The 15,163-nt window shown below is 47.6% G+C and overlaps 1 protein-coding gene across 1 annotated transcript in view; it reads left to right on the plus strand.

Moving 5' to 3' along the window:
* Dnah10 (dynein axonemal heavy chain 10) overlaps nucleotides 1-15,163 on the plus strand; it is a 130,037-nt gene that overhangs the window by 26,526 nt on the left and 88,348 nt on the right. The window contains exons 14-21 of the mRNA XM_020161470.2: nucleotides 1,319-1,444; nucleotides 2,408-2,577; nucleotides 3,318-3,469; nucleotides 5,511-5,675; nucleotides 6,487-6,694; nucleotides 8,036-8,192; nucleotides 11,485-11,961; nucleotides 12,530-12,688. Of these exons, the coding sequence (XP_020017059.2) occupies nucleotides 1,319-1,444; nucleotides 2,408-2,577; nucleotides 3,318-3,469; nucleotides 5,511-5,675; nucleotides 6,487-6,694; nucleotides 8,036-8,192; nucleotides 11,485-11,961; nucleotides 12,530-12,688 (1,614 nt within the window). The remainder of the gene's footprint in view (nucleotides 1-1,318; nucleotides 1,445-2,407; nucleotides 2,578-3,317; nucleotides 3,470-5,510; nucleotides 5,676-6,486; nucleotides 6,695-8,035; nucleotides 8,193-11,484; nucleotides 11,962-12,529; nucleotides 12,689-15,163) is intronic.

A 15,163-nucleotide genomic window follows, 5' to 3' on the forward strand; every position in this document is an offset into this window, starting at 1 on the left:
TCGCTACCACAGCAGGCTGAGTGGAGAAACAGCTGGACTCCAAACCCATGCCTGCACCCCCCACGGCCTCCCCTGGGGTCCTCGATTTGGGGCTCATACTCCAAACTGCCTCCTGGCTTCTCTCTCTCTGGCACCTTAATACACAGGACCCCTTCTGGGAGCAAGTGGGCATCTCCTCGCACTCGACTTTGTTTTTCTTTTTGTCACTGGCCATCCCTGCAGCCCATTTCTGTATGTTATATTGTAGAGGTTTCTTTTTTTTTTTGGTGGCACTACAGTTTGAATTCAGGGCAGGCTCTCTACTGCTTGAGCCTCAGCCTTGTTTGCTTTGGTTATTTTTTGAATAGGTTTTCGAATTTACGCCCAGGCTGGCCTGGCCCACAGTCTTCCTATTTATGCTTCCTGTGTGGCTGGGATGACAGGCACACACCACCACACCCAGATTTTATTGATTGAGATGGGAGTCTCTCAACCTTTTTGCCAAGGTTGGCCTTGAACCATGATCTTCCTGATCTCTGCCTCCCAAGTAGCTAGAATGAGAGGCATGAGCCACTGTGCCCATTTTTAAAATTATCATTAATTTTTTATTTGGAATATTCACTACACAGGGGGTTCATATGAGATTCCCATTAGGCTCATATTGTACATTACTTACATTGCCCAGCCTTTTGCCTCTTTTTTTCATGTAAAATATATCTATTTTGTCCTTTAAAAGGGCTGGGGGTCTGGATTTTTTTTGTTTTGTTTTGTTTTTTGTTTTTCCCCTGCAGTACTGGGGTTTGAACTCAGGGTCTCATGATTGCCAGGCAGGTGCTCTACCACTTGAGTCACTCCTCCAGCCTGGGGTTCTGGTTTTAAATCAGGCTGCCAGCCTTGCACCAGTCAGTCTGACATTGCTCTCCTTGTCAACCTGGCTCCTGCTCACAGTGCTTCATTAAGTCCAAAAGAAAAAATATTGTTTGAATTTCAGGAAAAAAAATAGCACACTTTCTCTTTAAAGACCCGTTATAAACATTTCAAGCATTTGTGGGTTGCAACTCAGGAGGCAGAGATCAGGAGGCTCGAGGTTTGAGGCCAGCCAGGCAATAGTTCACCCATCTCAACCAATAAAAGCTGGGTGTTGTGGTGCAGGCCTGTCATCCCAACTATGCGGGATAAGTAGCATAAATAGGAGGATCGTGTTCCAGGGCGGCCTGGGCATAAAACTGCCTAGCAAGTGCAAGGCCCTGAGTTCAAATCCCAGTACCACCAAAAAATAAAATAAAAACAAAGTATTATTTCCAAGGACAAAATGGCAATTGTTTGAATTCTTTGACAGGTAAAACAAAAATATTTGGCAGTAGGTAGGACCATGAAAGAGTACGAAGATCGAAAGTATGAGCACTGGAAGGAGGCCACGGAGCAGGTCCTCCCGAACCTCATGAAGAAGAGTTTGCTCACTAAGGTGCGCCCCCTCCCTGCCATGGCGTCCTTCTCTCGAGGTGTGATGTGTGTGCCCTTCTGAGGTCAGTAGGGAAGAGATCGCAGACAGCATGCTGTGGGGTCAGGAACAGGGCTGGAACTGGCAGCCCCAGCATTTTTGTGGGCACAGTGCTTAACTTTGAGCCTCAGTTTCCCTGTTTGTGAAGTGGACTGGACAACATGACATAAGCACGCAAAGTATCATTGTGTAGGAATCGGCAGACGGGTGGCAGTTTTAACCTGCAGAGCCGCCCTTTTGTGTTGACCCACTGCCTCTCCAGCTGTTCAGAAGAGAGACCCAGTCCTGGCAGTCTTAGGTCTTTGGTTCCTGAAACTCTGCCGAATTGTTCAAGTCTACCAGCATGAGGGGACAGGGCCAGGCAGGACCGACAGGGACCTGGATGGCTCAGGTCCTCCAAAGAGACAGCTCTGCTCAACTCCAGCCTATTCTCACCAGATGCCATTAGGTGTCCCCATGACAAAGGGAAGCCAGATTTCTTGATTTTTATGTATTTTCAAATATTGGTGACTAAGTTGAATTCTTTAAAAACTCTGTTCCCCTGCCAGTGGCTCACACCTGTAATCCTATCTACTTGGGAGGCTGAGATCAGAAGGATTGAGGTTTGAGGCCAGCCTGGGAAAACAGTTCTGGAGACCCCATCTCCAAAATAACCAGAACAAACTGGACTGGAGGTGTGGCTCAAGCGGTAGAGCACTGCTTTGCAAGCATGAAACCCTGAGTTCAAACCCCAGTTCCACAAAAACCCAACCAAACAAAACCAAAATCACTGTGTTCCCCAAACAGAATGCAGATTCCAGCCAGTTGCAGCCAGCTCCCCAGCATTTTGGGGAAAGGCCCTGCATCCACCCTTTCCAAATCAAGGCTCAGGCTGCCCTGGTTGGACCTGATTGTTCTCGGACTCCTCCCAAGCCTTTCTCTCCACAGACTTTGACCAGCAAGGAGACCACCACGGTGGAGAGGGGAGCCGTGTTTGCCATCAACTTTTCTCCTGCTCTCAGGGAGATCATAAACGAAGCCAAGTACATGGAGCAGCTGGGCTTCGCTGTCCCTGAGTTAGCAAGGAATGTAGCTCTTCAGGAGGACAAGTTCCTCAGGTAAAAGACGCTTCTCGCTATCTTTTTTTAGGTTGTGGGGACAGACTCCGGGGCCTGGGCATGCCAGGCAAGCGCTCTGCCCCAGCCCCAAAAGACTTTTTCTAAATCAGTTGGGAAGTCTTGGGTCTTAGGACCCCCTTTATGCTCTTAAAAATGGTTGGAGACCCCACTCTGGTGTTATGAGTTATAACTACCAATCTCAACCAGTTAGAAATTAAAACTATCTATGTATGAATTTTTTTACCAATCTAAAAAGCCAATAGAAAACTTATTTCACATATTCATGCAAATAACACTTTGTTTTGCTGGTGCTGGGGACAGAACCCTGTGCCTTATCCATGCTAGGCAAGCACTCTGCCACTGAGGCCCGCTCCAGCTCTCTGAAAATCTCTCTCTCTCTCTCTCTTTCTCTTTTTGGTGGCACTAGGCTTTGAACTCAAGGCTTCATATTTGCAAAGCAGGAGCTCTACCGCTTGAATCACTCCTCCAGTCCATTTTGCTCTGCTTATTTTTGGAGATGGGGATCTCTTGAACTATTTTCCCAGGCTGGGCTCAAACCATAATCCTGATCTCAGCCTCCCAGGGAGCTGGGATTACAGGCGTGTATCACTGTACCCAGCTCTGCAAATCTTTTGATCCCCATTGCAGGCTGGGTTGTGGTCTTTGGTAACCTGTGGATGTGGTCCTTGAGCTTCCTGTGTCCTGTCCCTATGTCTTTTGCCACCCTCCTTGTGACGCAGGTACACAGATGGGATGCAGCGTATGCTGGACCATTACCACGCACTCGTCAGCACGCTGAACGAGGCGGAGACGATCCTCTTGGATGACCATTCCCAGGAGCTCATCAGAGTGTTCCGGTCTGGGTACAAGAGGCTGAACTGGAACTCTCTAGGTACAGTGGGCTCTGTAGTCTCGGCTTTCCCTGGGTGGGGGTGGGGGACAGAGACAAGATGAGAGCCATTCTGACACTCATTGACCTCTCTCTAGCTTCCCAAAATAGAGCAGCCTTTACCTTTTTTAAATTAAACATTTGACTTGGAGACAATTTATATATTCATTTGCAGTTGTAAGGGTTAATATAGAAAAGTCTGGCGCTGGGTGGCTCACACTGTAATCCTAGCTACTTGGGAGGCTCAGATTGGGAGGATTGAGTTTCGAGGCTAGCTAGTGCAAATAATTTGTGAGATCCCATCTCCAAAATAACCAGAGGAAAATGGACTGGAGGGGTGGCTTAAGAGGTAGAGCGCTTGCTGGAGAGAAGAAGGAGGAATGAGAAGGGGAGGAGGGAGAAGAGGAGGAGGGGAAGATCCTCACAACTTGAGGAACACCTGGGTTGTTTCCAGTTGGGGGCTGTTGTGACTAAGGCTGTCATGAACGATTATGTGCAGGGTTTTATGAGCACGAGGCGCCTTCTTTCCTGGGACAAATGCTCAGGTGTTCAACTGTACAGCAGCTGCATGTTTAATTTTTACAAACCTGTCCGGTCTTGTTCTCCAGGGTGGCTGGGCCATTTACATGTCCACCGTCAGTGTCTGAGCGAGCTCATTTTGCGACTCCTCATGCCACTATTTTTATTTTGACTCTGATAGCTGTGTAATGATAACTCCTGTGCTTTTGGTTTGCATTTCTGTAAAGGCTGATGTGCGATACCTTCTCATGCTCACTTGCCATCTGTGGGTCTCCTTTTGTGGGATGTTCGTGCCTTTTCCTTCCCTCCTTCCTTCCTTCCTTCCTTCCCTTCCTTCTTCCTTCCTTCCTTCCTTCCTTTCCTCCTTCCTTCCTTCCTTCCTTCCTTTCCTCCTTCCTTCCTTCCTTCCTTCCCTCCCTCTCTCCCTTCCTCCCTCCCTCCCTTCCTTCCTTCCCTCCTTCCTTTCTTCCTCCCTTTCTTCCTTCCTTCCCTCCCTCCCTCCCTCTTTCCTTCCTTCCCTCTTCCTTCCTTCCTTCCCTCCCTCTCTCTTTCCCTCCTTCCCTCCTTCCTTCCTTCCTTCCTTCCTTCCTTCCCTTGCTGTCCTCTTCCCTTCCCTCCCTCCCCCTCCCCTCCTCTCCATTACCTCCCAAGTGGCTGGGATTACAGCTGTGTACCATAATGCCTGGTCTTTCACTTATTTTCCAATGAGGTCATTTACTTTTCTTACTGCTGACTTTTTTCTCGTGGTGCTGGGGGTGGAACCCAGAGTCTGCTCATGCTAGGCTGGCACTTCTGCTGAGCTGCAGTTGAGCTGTGGGAATCTGTTGTGTACTCGGACCCCGGACCCTTGTTGGACTGTGGTTCCCACACATTTCCTCCCACTCCGTAGCTTCTCTTAGTGTTGCATCTTTGAGCAAAAGTTTGACGATTTGTCCAATTTGTCAATTTTCCCTTTAATGGGTCATGCTTCTGGTATCAAGTCTAGGAATCACTGAGGAGCCCCAAGGCTGAAAGCGCTTCTCCTGTTTCCTTTTTGTCTAAAATTACTGCAGTGTTGTGTTTTACGCTTCAGCTGAGGGGTCTGTGTAGCGTGGGACTGGTTGTAAGCGCTTAACTTTAACTCTTCACCTGCTCACTTCTTACCTTTCTAAGCTGAGGCTAGAGGAGACGTGGCGGGTGGATCTGGGCAGTGGAGGATGCAGGGTTGGACCCATGCTCTGTCCCTGTGACTTGTCAAACATGACTATGCTAAGACGCCAACCGAGGAAACCCACACCGGTCACGATCTTCTACACAAACATAAACTGAATACACTCATACGTATTTCTGTGAACAGAATAAAATCATTCTTTCTTAATGACCTCGGCTGATTTGGGGTGCAGGCCTCCTGGTTGCCATCCCTTAGATGGCCGAGTGGATCTTTGCCACCTCACAGAGTCAGGGTCTTCCCTAAGAAGGGTGCAGACCGTGGCGGGAGGGATGGCAGGAGAGGGGGAGCCCAACACCTTTCTCTTTTTCTCCCAAGGCATTGCGGACTACATAACCCGGTGCAAACAGGCCATTGGGAAGTTTGAGACTCTTGTCCACCAGATTCATAAGAACGCAGACGACATTTCCTCCAGGCTGGCATTAATCGAGGCCATCAACCTTTTCAAGTATCCGATGCCCAAGAACGAGGAAGAGCTTCCAGGTGGGTCCAGCTTCTTCTTTTTCCAGTTTTGGGATGTGTGACAAACCTCTGAGCATGAGTTCATATCTAAGATAGATATAATATATAAAATATAAGTGGATATAAAGTATTTGTCTATACTCCGTGGGTATGTGTCTATGTAGAGCTAGCTCTGTGAAATGTGTAGGCATCTGTACTCTGATGGATAAACCACTCCTAATGAGCTCGCCATTTACTTGAGAAGACTGTGGATATGCCTGCATTTTTGCCATGTTTTATGTATACTTTAAATGATTTTATAAATTATCATTATTATTATTTGTGTTGGGGAACTGAACCCAGGGCCTCTCACACACTAGGCAAGTGCTTTACCACTGAGCTGTACCCTCAGCCCTACAAGTTCTTGAATTTTTGAAAATCAGTTTTTGTCAATAACTTTGTAAAAGTAAAGTAAATTATTATTTTTTTTTTAGTAGCGCTGGGATTTGAACTCAGGGCTTTGCTTTTGCTAGGTAGGTGCTCTACTGCTTGGGCCACAACTCTGGCCCAGAAACTATGTTTTTATGGACTCCCATTACTTGCTCACGTGAGGTATTTTAGGTGGTCTTAGACTAGTCAACAAGGAATTTAAGAGAAACAAGACAGCCCAAAGTCAGCCAAAGCCACACACCGTGCGGAGTGCGCCTCAGCACATACAGTGGGCCTCCCTGTTATGTGGCTGTTGGGTTTTGCCCAGGCTGGGTTTGACTTCGGCCATTGACTCATTTCCTGCTTCAGATCAGCCTGTGCCATGGTCATGGCCAACTGTGATGTAGTCCATCTTCCTCTGCAGGTGTGAAGGAATTCTTTGAGCACATTGAGCGAGAGAGGGCCAAAGACGTGGACCTCATGGTTAGGTGGTATATGGCCATCGGGCCTCTGCTGACCAAGGTGGAGGGTCTGGTAATTCACACAAACACAGGCAAGGCCCCCAAACTGGCCTCCTACTATGAGTACTGGGAAGGCAAGATCTATGACGTCCTGACCAAGCTTATCCTCAAGTAAGTTGGCCTTGGCTACATAGCATGTGTGGAGCCCAGCCTGCTCCATGTTTAACCATTGGGGGTGTGGCAGGGGACAGGTTAGTGTCAGCTGGATGGGAAGTCTGCTTTTTCTGGCCATAGGCCTGGGAGGAAGGTGACCTTCCGTTTGGGATCCCGCTCGTTCTCAGCATTCACTGAAGCTGATTGTCTCTCTTTCTGCCTCACTGGTGGAAGCCAGAGTGTGTCTCTGTCTAGCTGGCAGCAGAGATATGCTGTCGCTCAAATCCCAGAGAACTCCTCACTCATAATAGAGACCATTCAAAGGATAGATGATAATAATGAATGCCTTCATCCATTCATACAGTCATTGATCCATCCATCTAACCGTCATTCATCCAGTCATCTCATCTGTCCATCCATCCTTCCATCCATCCTTCAATCCATCTAATTATCCGTCCATCCATTCTTTATCCATCCATGCATCCATCTAGTCATCTGTCCATCTATCCATCCATCCATACATCCATCCAGTCATCTGTGCATCCATCCATCCATCCATCCATCCACTCACCCATCCATCTATCCTTGCTTTTATCCATCCATTCATTCATCATTCATTCATTCATTTATTTGTTCGTTTAGGATATCAGAGTCTCCTGCATGCCAGACACTGGACTAGACCCCAACCCCAGATAAGGCCCTTCACCTGCTGGGCTTCATCCTCACAGGGGAGAGGCAGGACAGAGAAAGGAACATGAATGAGGTGTTTCCTATGAGTGACATAAGGCAGATATTTGTTCTGAGGAGGCAATGGAGGGCTGCTGTGATGGGGTGGCCATGGAAGGCCACAGAAAGGCCATGTTCTAACCAAGACCAGAGGGTGAGGAGCCAGCTGGAAGAAGGGGCGGGCCATGTGAAGATCAAAGGCCAGCTTTTGACCAGGAAGGAAGGAGCAAAGAGATTTGGGGCTGAGTCAGGTCACAAAGGCCTGGGTGGCTGCCATCAGGAGCTTCCCTGCTACCCTGAGAGCAATGGGAGTCCCAGAGTGTCCTCAGCGGGAGATTTTATCCCAGAAAGGAGAGAGCAGGAGGGCAAATGGCCCAGGGATGGGACTATTCACGACTTTTGGAGGTGTCCTAATTAACTCCCACCAGTAGCTATTCTACTCCCCCAAAGCAGAAATGGACTCAGCATGTAGATTTAGGGCTCATCCCCCACTGTGCCCCACAACTCTCTGTGAGTCCGTCCTTGAGCACACCATCTGTGCCACCTTCGTGACTCTAGTCATTCCCGTCAATTGCTTAGGGACATGTCACTCACTCTCGTGAGCCCTGACTTTCTTCCACTCGCCCCTTGTAGGAATCTGCAGTCTTTCAATTCTTTAATCCTGGGACGCATCCCTCTGTTCCAAGCGGAAACAATTTTGACAGCTCCGGAGATCATCTTACACCCCAACGCCAATGAGATCGACAAGATGTGTGTGCACTGTGCCCGCAACTGCGTGGAGGTCACCAAGGTAAGGACTGGGCACGTTGAGTGAGAGAGGGCCAAAGACATGTGAACTCTTTGCCCAGGCTGGCTTTGAACCGTGATCCTCCTGATCTCTGCCTCCTGAGTAGCTAGGACTATAGGCAAGAGCCACCAGCACCTGGGTTCTGCTTCTCTTCCTGTGCCTTCCTGCCTCCTCCTCTGGAAAGCACTAACATTTGGACCTGGGTCCCTTTTCTTCTCTCTTCGTCCCCTCTCTGTAATGTGACAAGCTGTGGCTTTGGACCTCACCATCATGGAGGTGACCACATTAGCGTTAGAGAACCCTCTGCCACGCACCACAGTCTCCTGCTTATTGCCTGTTAATGTCACCTCCCTTGGGCCTTGGACTTGTGTGCCCACCAAGACACCTCCAGTCTCCCCACTCCAGGACACAGTGCCAACATCCATCCACTGCTCAAGCTACCAACCTGGGTGCCATCCCTGACCCTTTGCCTCTCACCTGCCCACGTCTAGCCTGTTAGCTGGCTGGTCTGCCGGGATCCCCAAGACCTTCCAGCCTATCCCCTTCCTTCCCATGCTGCCAGCCTATCACCAGGACTGTCACAGGGACATCACTGCTCACCAGGACTATCACAGTGCCATTCCTCCACCACAGCAGGATCAAACCACCCTTTAAATGTGCAAATCCGTAGCAGGCCTTACCTGCTCCAGCTTGCCACTTTTGGTCCCTGAAGAGGGTGCCTCAGCTTCCTCCTGGAGCAGCAGTCCTACCTGACCTCTGTCCCCAACTGACTCAGCTGTTCTATCACCCATCGGTCTTCCTCATGCCACCTATTGTCATCCTGCTGTTCCAGGTTTTTCACTGATTCATTTCTCTACTAACTGTCTCAGGCCTTTCTTAAGTGAATGTCTGTTGGCAAATAGCTCAAAGTTTAGGCCGGGCGTGGTTATGTGTACTTGTAATTCCAGCTACACAGGAGGTGTAAATAGGGTTTTGTTCTGAGGCCAGCTGGGGCAAAATCACCTATCCCCAAAATAACTAAAAAATAACTAAAGCAAAAAGGGTTGAAGGTGGGTCAAGTGGTAGAGGTGGTAGAGCACCTGCTTAGCAAGGATGAGGCTCTGAGTTCAAATCCCAATGCCACCTCTGCCACAAAATAGTCTAAAGTTTATACCTTCCAGTGGTGGGAAAAACAGGGCAATTTCTTGGACAGGCTGGGGGATGCCACTGATATTTTTGTCTTCGCTCTGGATTTTCTAGCAAGCCAGACATGTTTTTTAGCATAAAAATAAGTCTGCATACTACAAATGTGGAATTTCATTTCACTCTGCTTGGAAATCGATAAATAAACTGTACTTATTTTTCGAGCCTGTGCTAATACAGTATTTATTAGCCTCTGTTGGACGAACTCTCTTACCTGTAGACGTTACATTACTGAATCTTTGTGCAGGGAGACAACCATTTCCAGAGGGGTAAAGGAGCAGGACGGACGCCCTCTACAGCATTTCATGTACTTTAATTTTCCTTCTTACTAACTGATGGAGGTGAGGCTTTGGGGGTGTAGCCTGCATTATTTTTTCTTTTGAATGCTTATTTATTTTGGCATTACTAGGATTTGAACTCAGGGTCTTACACTTGCTAGGCAGGTGCTCTACCACTTGAGCCACACCTCTAGTCCTTTTTTTTTTTTTTTTTTGGTGGTACTGGAGTCTTGTGCTTACTGGGCAGGAACTCTCATGCTTGAGCTGTACTTCTAGCTCTGTTTTGGTTATTTTTCAGCTAGGGTGTCAAGTTCATGTACAGGCTAGCCTGGATCCCAATCCTATTTACACTTCCCACACAGTTGGGATGACAGGCGTGTGCAGTCACACCCATCCCTCGAACTGTTTGCCTGGGCGGGACTCAAAGTTCAGCCTTTCTGATCTCAGCCCCCTCCCCCCCCAGAAGGTAGGATTACAGGCGTGAGCTACCATACTCTGCTCATAAATGTTTTCTTTTAAACAAAATGTTAGAAATGTATTTCATGAACAAATCTCCACAAATAAACATGTCTGTGTAGGTCACTCAGTATGGTTTAACCACAACCTCTTCTTGACCTTTGGGGTTTTTATTTCACAGCTGAGAAAAGGGACCAAATGTTTTTTAAGCAGGATTGGAATGCCTGAGTGTGTTAAGTGAAATCATGCTTCTGTCCAGCTGGGAGGATCCAGATAGGAAACTCAGCACACAGCCTGGCGAGTCTGAGCTCTAAATGAACGTCAGATGTCTTAGTAATGAACGTGCAGCATTATCGCTGGAAGTGGTAATGGTGGTTGTGATTCTGAAACCAGAGTTCGAGACCCCAGGCCCAAACTTCTGGATATCAACATGTCAGGCCCAGCTACTCACTCCTATAGGCCAAATAAAGGGACACAGTGAAGGACAGAGAAAGGAGGTTTATTGCGTGACTGGGGCAGTCTCAGGGAGATGGCACTTCAGTCATCTTCGGTCACCTTTGGGGTACAGGAATGAGCTTTTGGTTTAAATAGACAAAGAATTAGGGCAGGGGACAGAAGTCTGCATAACTACAAAACACTACCAGTCACAGGTGTGCTGGTGGTCAGAGCTGGTGACAGGTAGCTGACAGCTCTTTGTCCTGGGATGGGTCAGATGTGGCCTGGTGGGTCATTGTCATTGTCTCCTATCTGGTTCTGTGAGGGGTTCCAGAAAAGTTGATATGGTTGTCACACTTGAGGGGAGCCATCTGGTTCCTGTGAGATGACTGCTCCTGCTCTGGGCAATTGCCCTCATTTCTGGGGTGGTCTGCCCTACGAGGCTCACTTTGCCTGGGGGAAGTTTCAGTCCCTTGTCATAAAAATGTTGTAAAGCAGTCCTATCCTTCTTGGAGCCCCAGGCGGTAGCAGTAGAGAATGAGCAAGAGCACAGATTCAAAACGGAGGCCTGGATGTCAAGCTCTCCTGCTTTTAGCTAACTCCCAGGCCCAAGTAAGGGGTCCACACTTCTCAGCAAAAGCAGTTTAAGCGCCTCTGATAATTGCTGCTTAACAGATAGCTCAGGGCAGGTGTGTGCTCGAATCATGCTTAATAATATAAACACGGCACAGTGGTGTGGGCCTGTCATCGCTGACAGGTGTGTGTGTCGGGGGATTGAGAGTTCAAAACCAGCTCGGCTATATAGTGAGGCCAACCACCAACACTGGATGGTTGATTTGCCTAACCCTGGGTTTCTTGGTGTGCCCAGAAACAGGGAAGCCCTTCTACCCACCACAGCAGACACTAAAGCACTGTCCCCCCGCCCCCTGTTCTTGTGTTACCAGCATTTTGTCCGGTGGATGAACGGCAGCTGCATAGAGTGTCGCCCGCAGAAGGGGGAGGAAGAGGAGCTGGTGACAGTGAACTTCTACAGTGACATCTCCCTGAACCCCCAGATCACGGACCAAGCCGTCATGATCCCCCAGAACGTGCACAGACTCCTGGTCAACCTGATGAAATACCTGCAGAGATGGAAGCGCTACCGCCCCCTCTGGAAGCTGGACAAGGCCATCGTGATGGAGAAGTTCGCTGCCAAAAAGCCACCTTGCGTGGCCTACGACGAGAAGCTGCAGTTCTACTCCAAGATCTCCTGCGACGTGATGCGCCACCCGCTGGTCAAGGATGAGCACTGCATCCGGCTGCAGCTAGGACCGCTGGCCAGCACCGTGCAGGAAAATGCAAAGTCCTGGGTGGTCTCCCTTGGAAAACTCCTCAATGAGTCGGCCAAGGAGGAGCTCTACAGCCTCCAAGAAGAGATAGAGGTACCTGGTACTATCTCTCGTACCAGGTACAAGTTTTACTTCTTGTACCTGGTACAAGTAAAACTACCCTTTGTGGGGCTGGGGTGGGCCAGGCCCTGGGTTCCTTTTCCAGTACCAAAACCAAAACAAAACAGCCAGGTGAAGTAGCTCACACCTGTAATCCCAGGGACTCAGGAGGTGGAGATAGGGAGGAGCAGGTTTGAGACCATCCCAGGCAAAATGTTCTAGAGACCCCCATCTCAACCAAAGAGCTGGACACAGTGGCACACGTCCGTCATTCCAGCTACTCAGGAAGTGTAAACAGGAGGATCACAGTCCAGACCAGCCTGGGCATAAAGCTGAGACCCCATCTCAAAAACAACCAAAGCAAAAAAGTGCCAGCAGCATGGCTCAAGTGGTAGAGCACCTGCCTAGCAAGCACAAAGCCCTGAGTTCAAACCTCAGTACTGCTCAAACAAAACAAAACAAAAATAAAAAACAAAACAAAAACAAAGATGAGTCTGCATTTGTTCTATTACTATTCATTTCCTCCACTAAGTGGCCTTTGAACATTTGGTTTTTTTGGTAGGAAATGGCCAAAAATCTTAAGAAGAGCCCCAGTACCCTGGAGGATCTCAAGTTCGTTCTGGCCACGATCGCCAACATCAGGACTAAGTCTTTAGTCATGGAGCTTAGGTACAAGGACGTCCAGGAGCGGTACCGCACCCTGGCCATGTACAACATCCTGGTGAGCAGGCTTCCGCCTGGGACATTGGATGGTGGGGGTGGGGTTGGCCACTAAGACCCTGTCCAGAAAAGCTTAGGCATCAATACACTGCCGTCAGTATACATGCAAGTGACTGCCAGTGACAAACGTGAACGCACAATGACCCTGTGAAAATTTAGAATCAACCCGAGATTATTCCTGGGTCTTGTTTGGCTTACATGATGTTTCTGTAGACGAGTCAGTGGCTGTACCTCATCTCACTTCTACCCTCCCTCCCTCCCTCCCTTCCTTCTTCCTTCTTTCCTTTCTCCCTCCCTTCCTCCCTCCCTCCCTTCATCTCTCTCTCTCTCTCTCTCCTTCCCTCCCTCTTTCCGTTCCTTTCGTCTTCTCTTTCTTTTTTGGCGTTCATTTTCTTTAATAAATACTTTTACATTTGGAGGGAGGGAGAGAATAAAGGAAACTGGCAGAAGATGGTTCACTTGTTTCTTCTCTGTTAAGCTCTTGGAAGTCTGGGTTCCCTGATGTTGTAGTGAGGTCTCACAGGCCCTGTGTTTTCTGTGGGTGACGGTGTCTTTGACGATGGCATGTGTGTCTGCCTTTATAAGGATGCTTGATTACTGACTCAGTTTTTTAAGATGGCTCCAGGACTCTCCAGGCCTTCTTCCTCTTGTCCTTTGGTTGGAAGGAAGGTGATTTGTTATTGTTTTTAAAGAATTGTATTATCTCATCTCAAGTTTCAAATTTACTTAATAACAAAGATCATATTCTCTCATTATCTCTCTGATGGCTGTCTGATATTCTCACGTTCATTCCTGGTATGGGCTATTTGTGGCTTTTTTTTTTTTTTGGTGGTACTGGGGTTTGATCTCAGGACTTTGTGTGTATCAGGCAGATGTTCTACCACTTGGGCCACTCCACCAACCCTTTTAGCTTTAGTTATTTTTCTGATAGGGTCTTGTGTTTTTACCTGGGGCTGACCTCAGACCTCAATCTCCTACCTGTGTCTCCTGTGTAGCCAGAACCACAGACATGCACAACCGTGCCCTGCTTATTCATTGAGATGCGGTCTCGCTAACTGTTACACTGGCTTCAAACTGCAACCCTTCCCATCTCTGCCTCCCTCTTTTTTTTTTTTCTTGATCAGACTCACTGGATATTTATCAGTTTGATTAGTTTTTTAACCTTTATCAACACTTAACATACATACAGAGAACAGTATAAATCACAAATATATAGCTTGATAAATTTCCACAACATAAACACCCATGGAGGCAACACACAGATTAACAGAATCAACATCCCACAAGCCCCTCCCATTGTCCCTTCCAGGCACTATCTCTTTGTAAAGGTAACTTTTACCTGGATTTCTAACCACTATTGATATTTGGCTGCTTTTGAATCTTATATAAATTGAATAATCAAGTATGTATTCTTTTGTGTCTGTCATCCAATTTTGGTTTTTTTTGAGATATCACCCACTGTCACTGCACATAGCCGCAGTTCATTTGTCTTTGCCGTCTAATATTCTACCGCACAACTATCTCATGAAAGGATATTTGGAGTGTCTCCAGAGCTTGGATGCTATGAGCATTGCTGCTCTCACCACGCCAACACTCACTGCTGGTGTGCCCAGGAGGCATGGCTCTCTGGTGGGTATAACAAGCCCAGGCATGGAATTGCTGGGTTACAGTGAATTCATGTCTAGCTCTACTATGTCTGTTGGTTTCCAAAGTGAGGGTGAGGATTTAATTTGCATCATTGTGTGCGAGGGTTCTGGTGTGTTTCATCTCAGTCATTTTGAGACATCTTTTGGTTTTCTTGGTCCTCTGTGTGGGTACAATTCCATCATCTTATGACTTCATTGTTTTCACGGGGTGGTTAGTGGTTGTCTTCCGTGGCTCCAGGTGACGCAGGGTGGCCTGGCTGTCCTTGGAAAGTATCCCTGATGACATTTCTCTGTGTTTGGTTTTTGGAAGCTGTAATGTCATGCAACTAGGTTTTTATTATTTATTTATTGTTTTTTAATTTTTTTATTATTGTGTTTTTATTATTTTTATTATTAGGTTTTTGAAGAGCTCCAAGGCTAGAGTACCTGTTCCTAGCGAGTGTGAGGTCCTGAGTTCAAAATCCAGTATCGCAAAAAAGAAAATCTGAATTGGGTTTTGTAGTACTTTAAAAATTAGCAGGTTGATACCTTTATCTACTTTTGGAAAATGAACACGGCTTGCTTCATTCTCTTATTCTGGGATGAATTCCACGCATGTTTGACCTCTTTGCGATTCACAGCCATCTCAGTCTTTTCTTCCTGTGGCTTGTTCTGAATGCTTCACTCTAACCTTTCAGTCCATTGATCTTCTATTTGATTCTTTCCTTCCTTGGTCTCGGCCTCCTATGGTCAGGTGTGTAGCAGTCCATCCCGGAATTTCCACTCTGAAAATGACTTCCTCCCCTCCGCCCAGCTTCTCAGTTTTGTCTTCTGTTTCCTTTGCTGTAGTA

This window comes from Castor canadensis, chromosome 18 (genome assembly GCF_047511655.1).
Source record: "Castor canadensis chromosome 18, mCasCan1.hap1v2, whole genome shotgun sequence".
Lineage (NCBI taxonomy): Eukaryota > Metazoa > Chordata > Mammalia > Rodentia > Castoridae > Castor > Castor canadensis.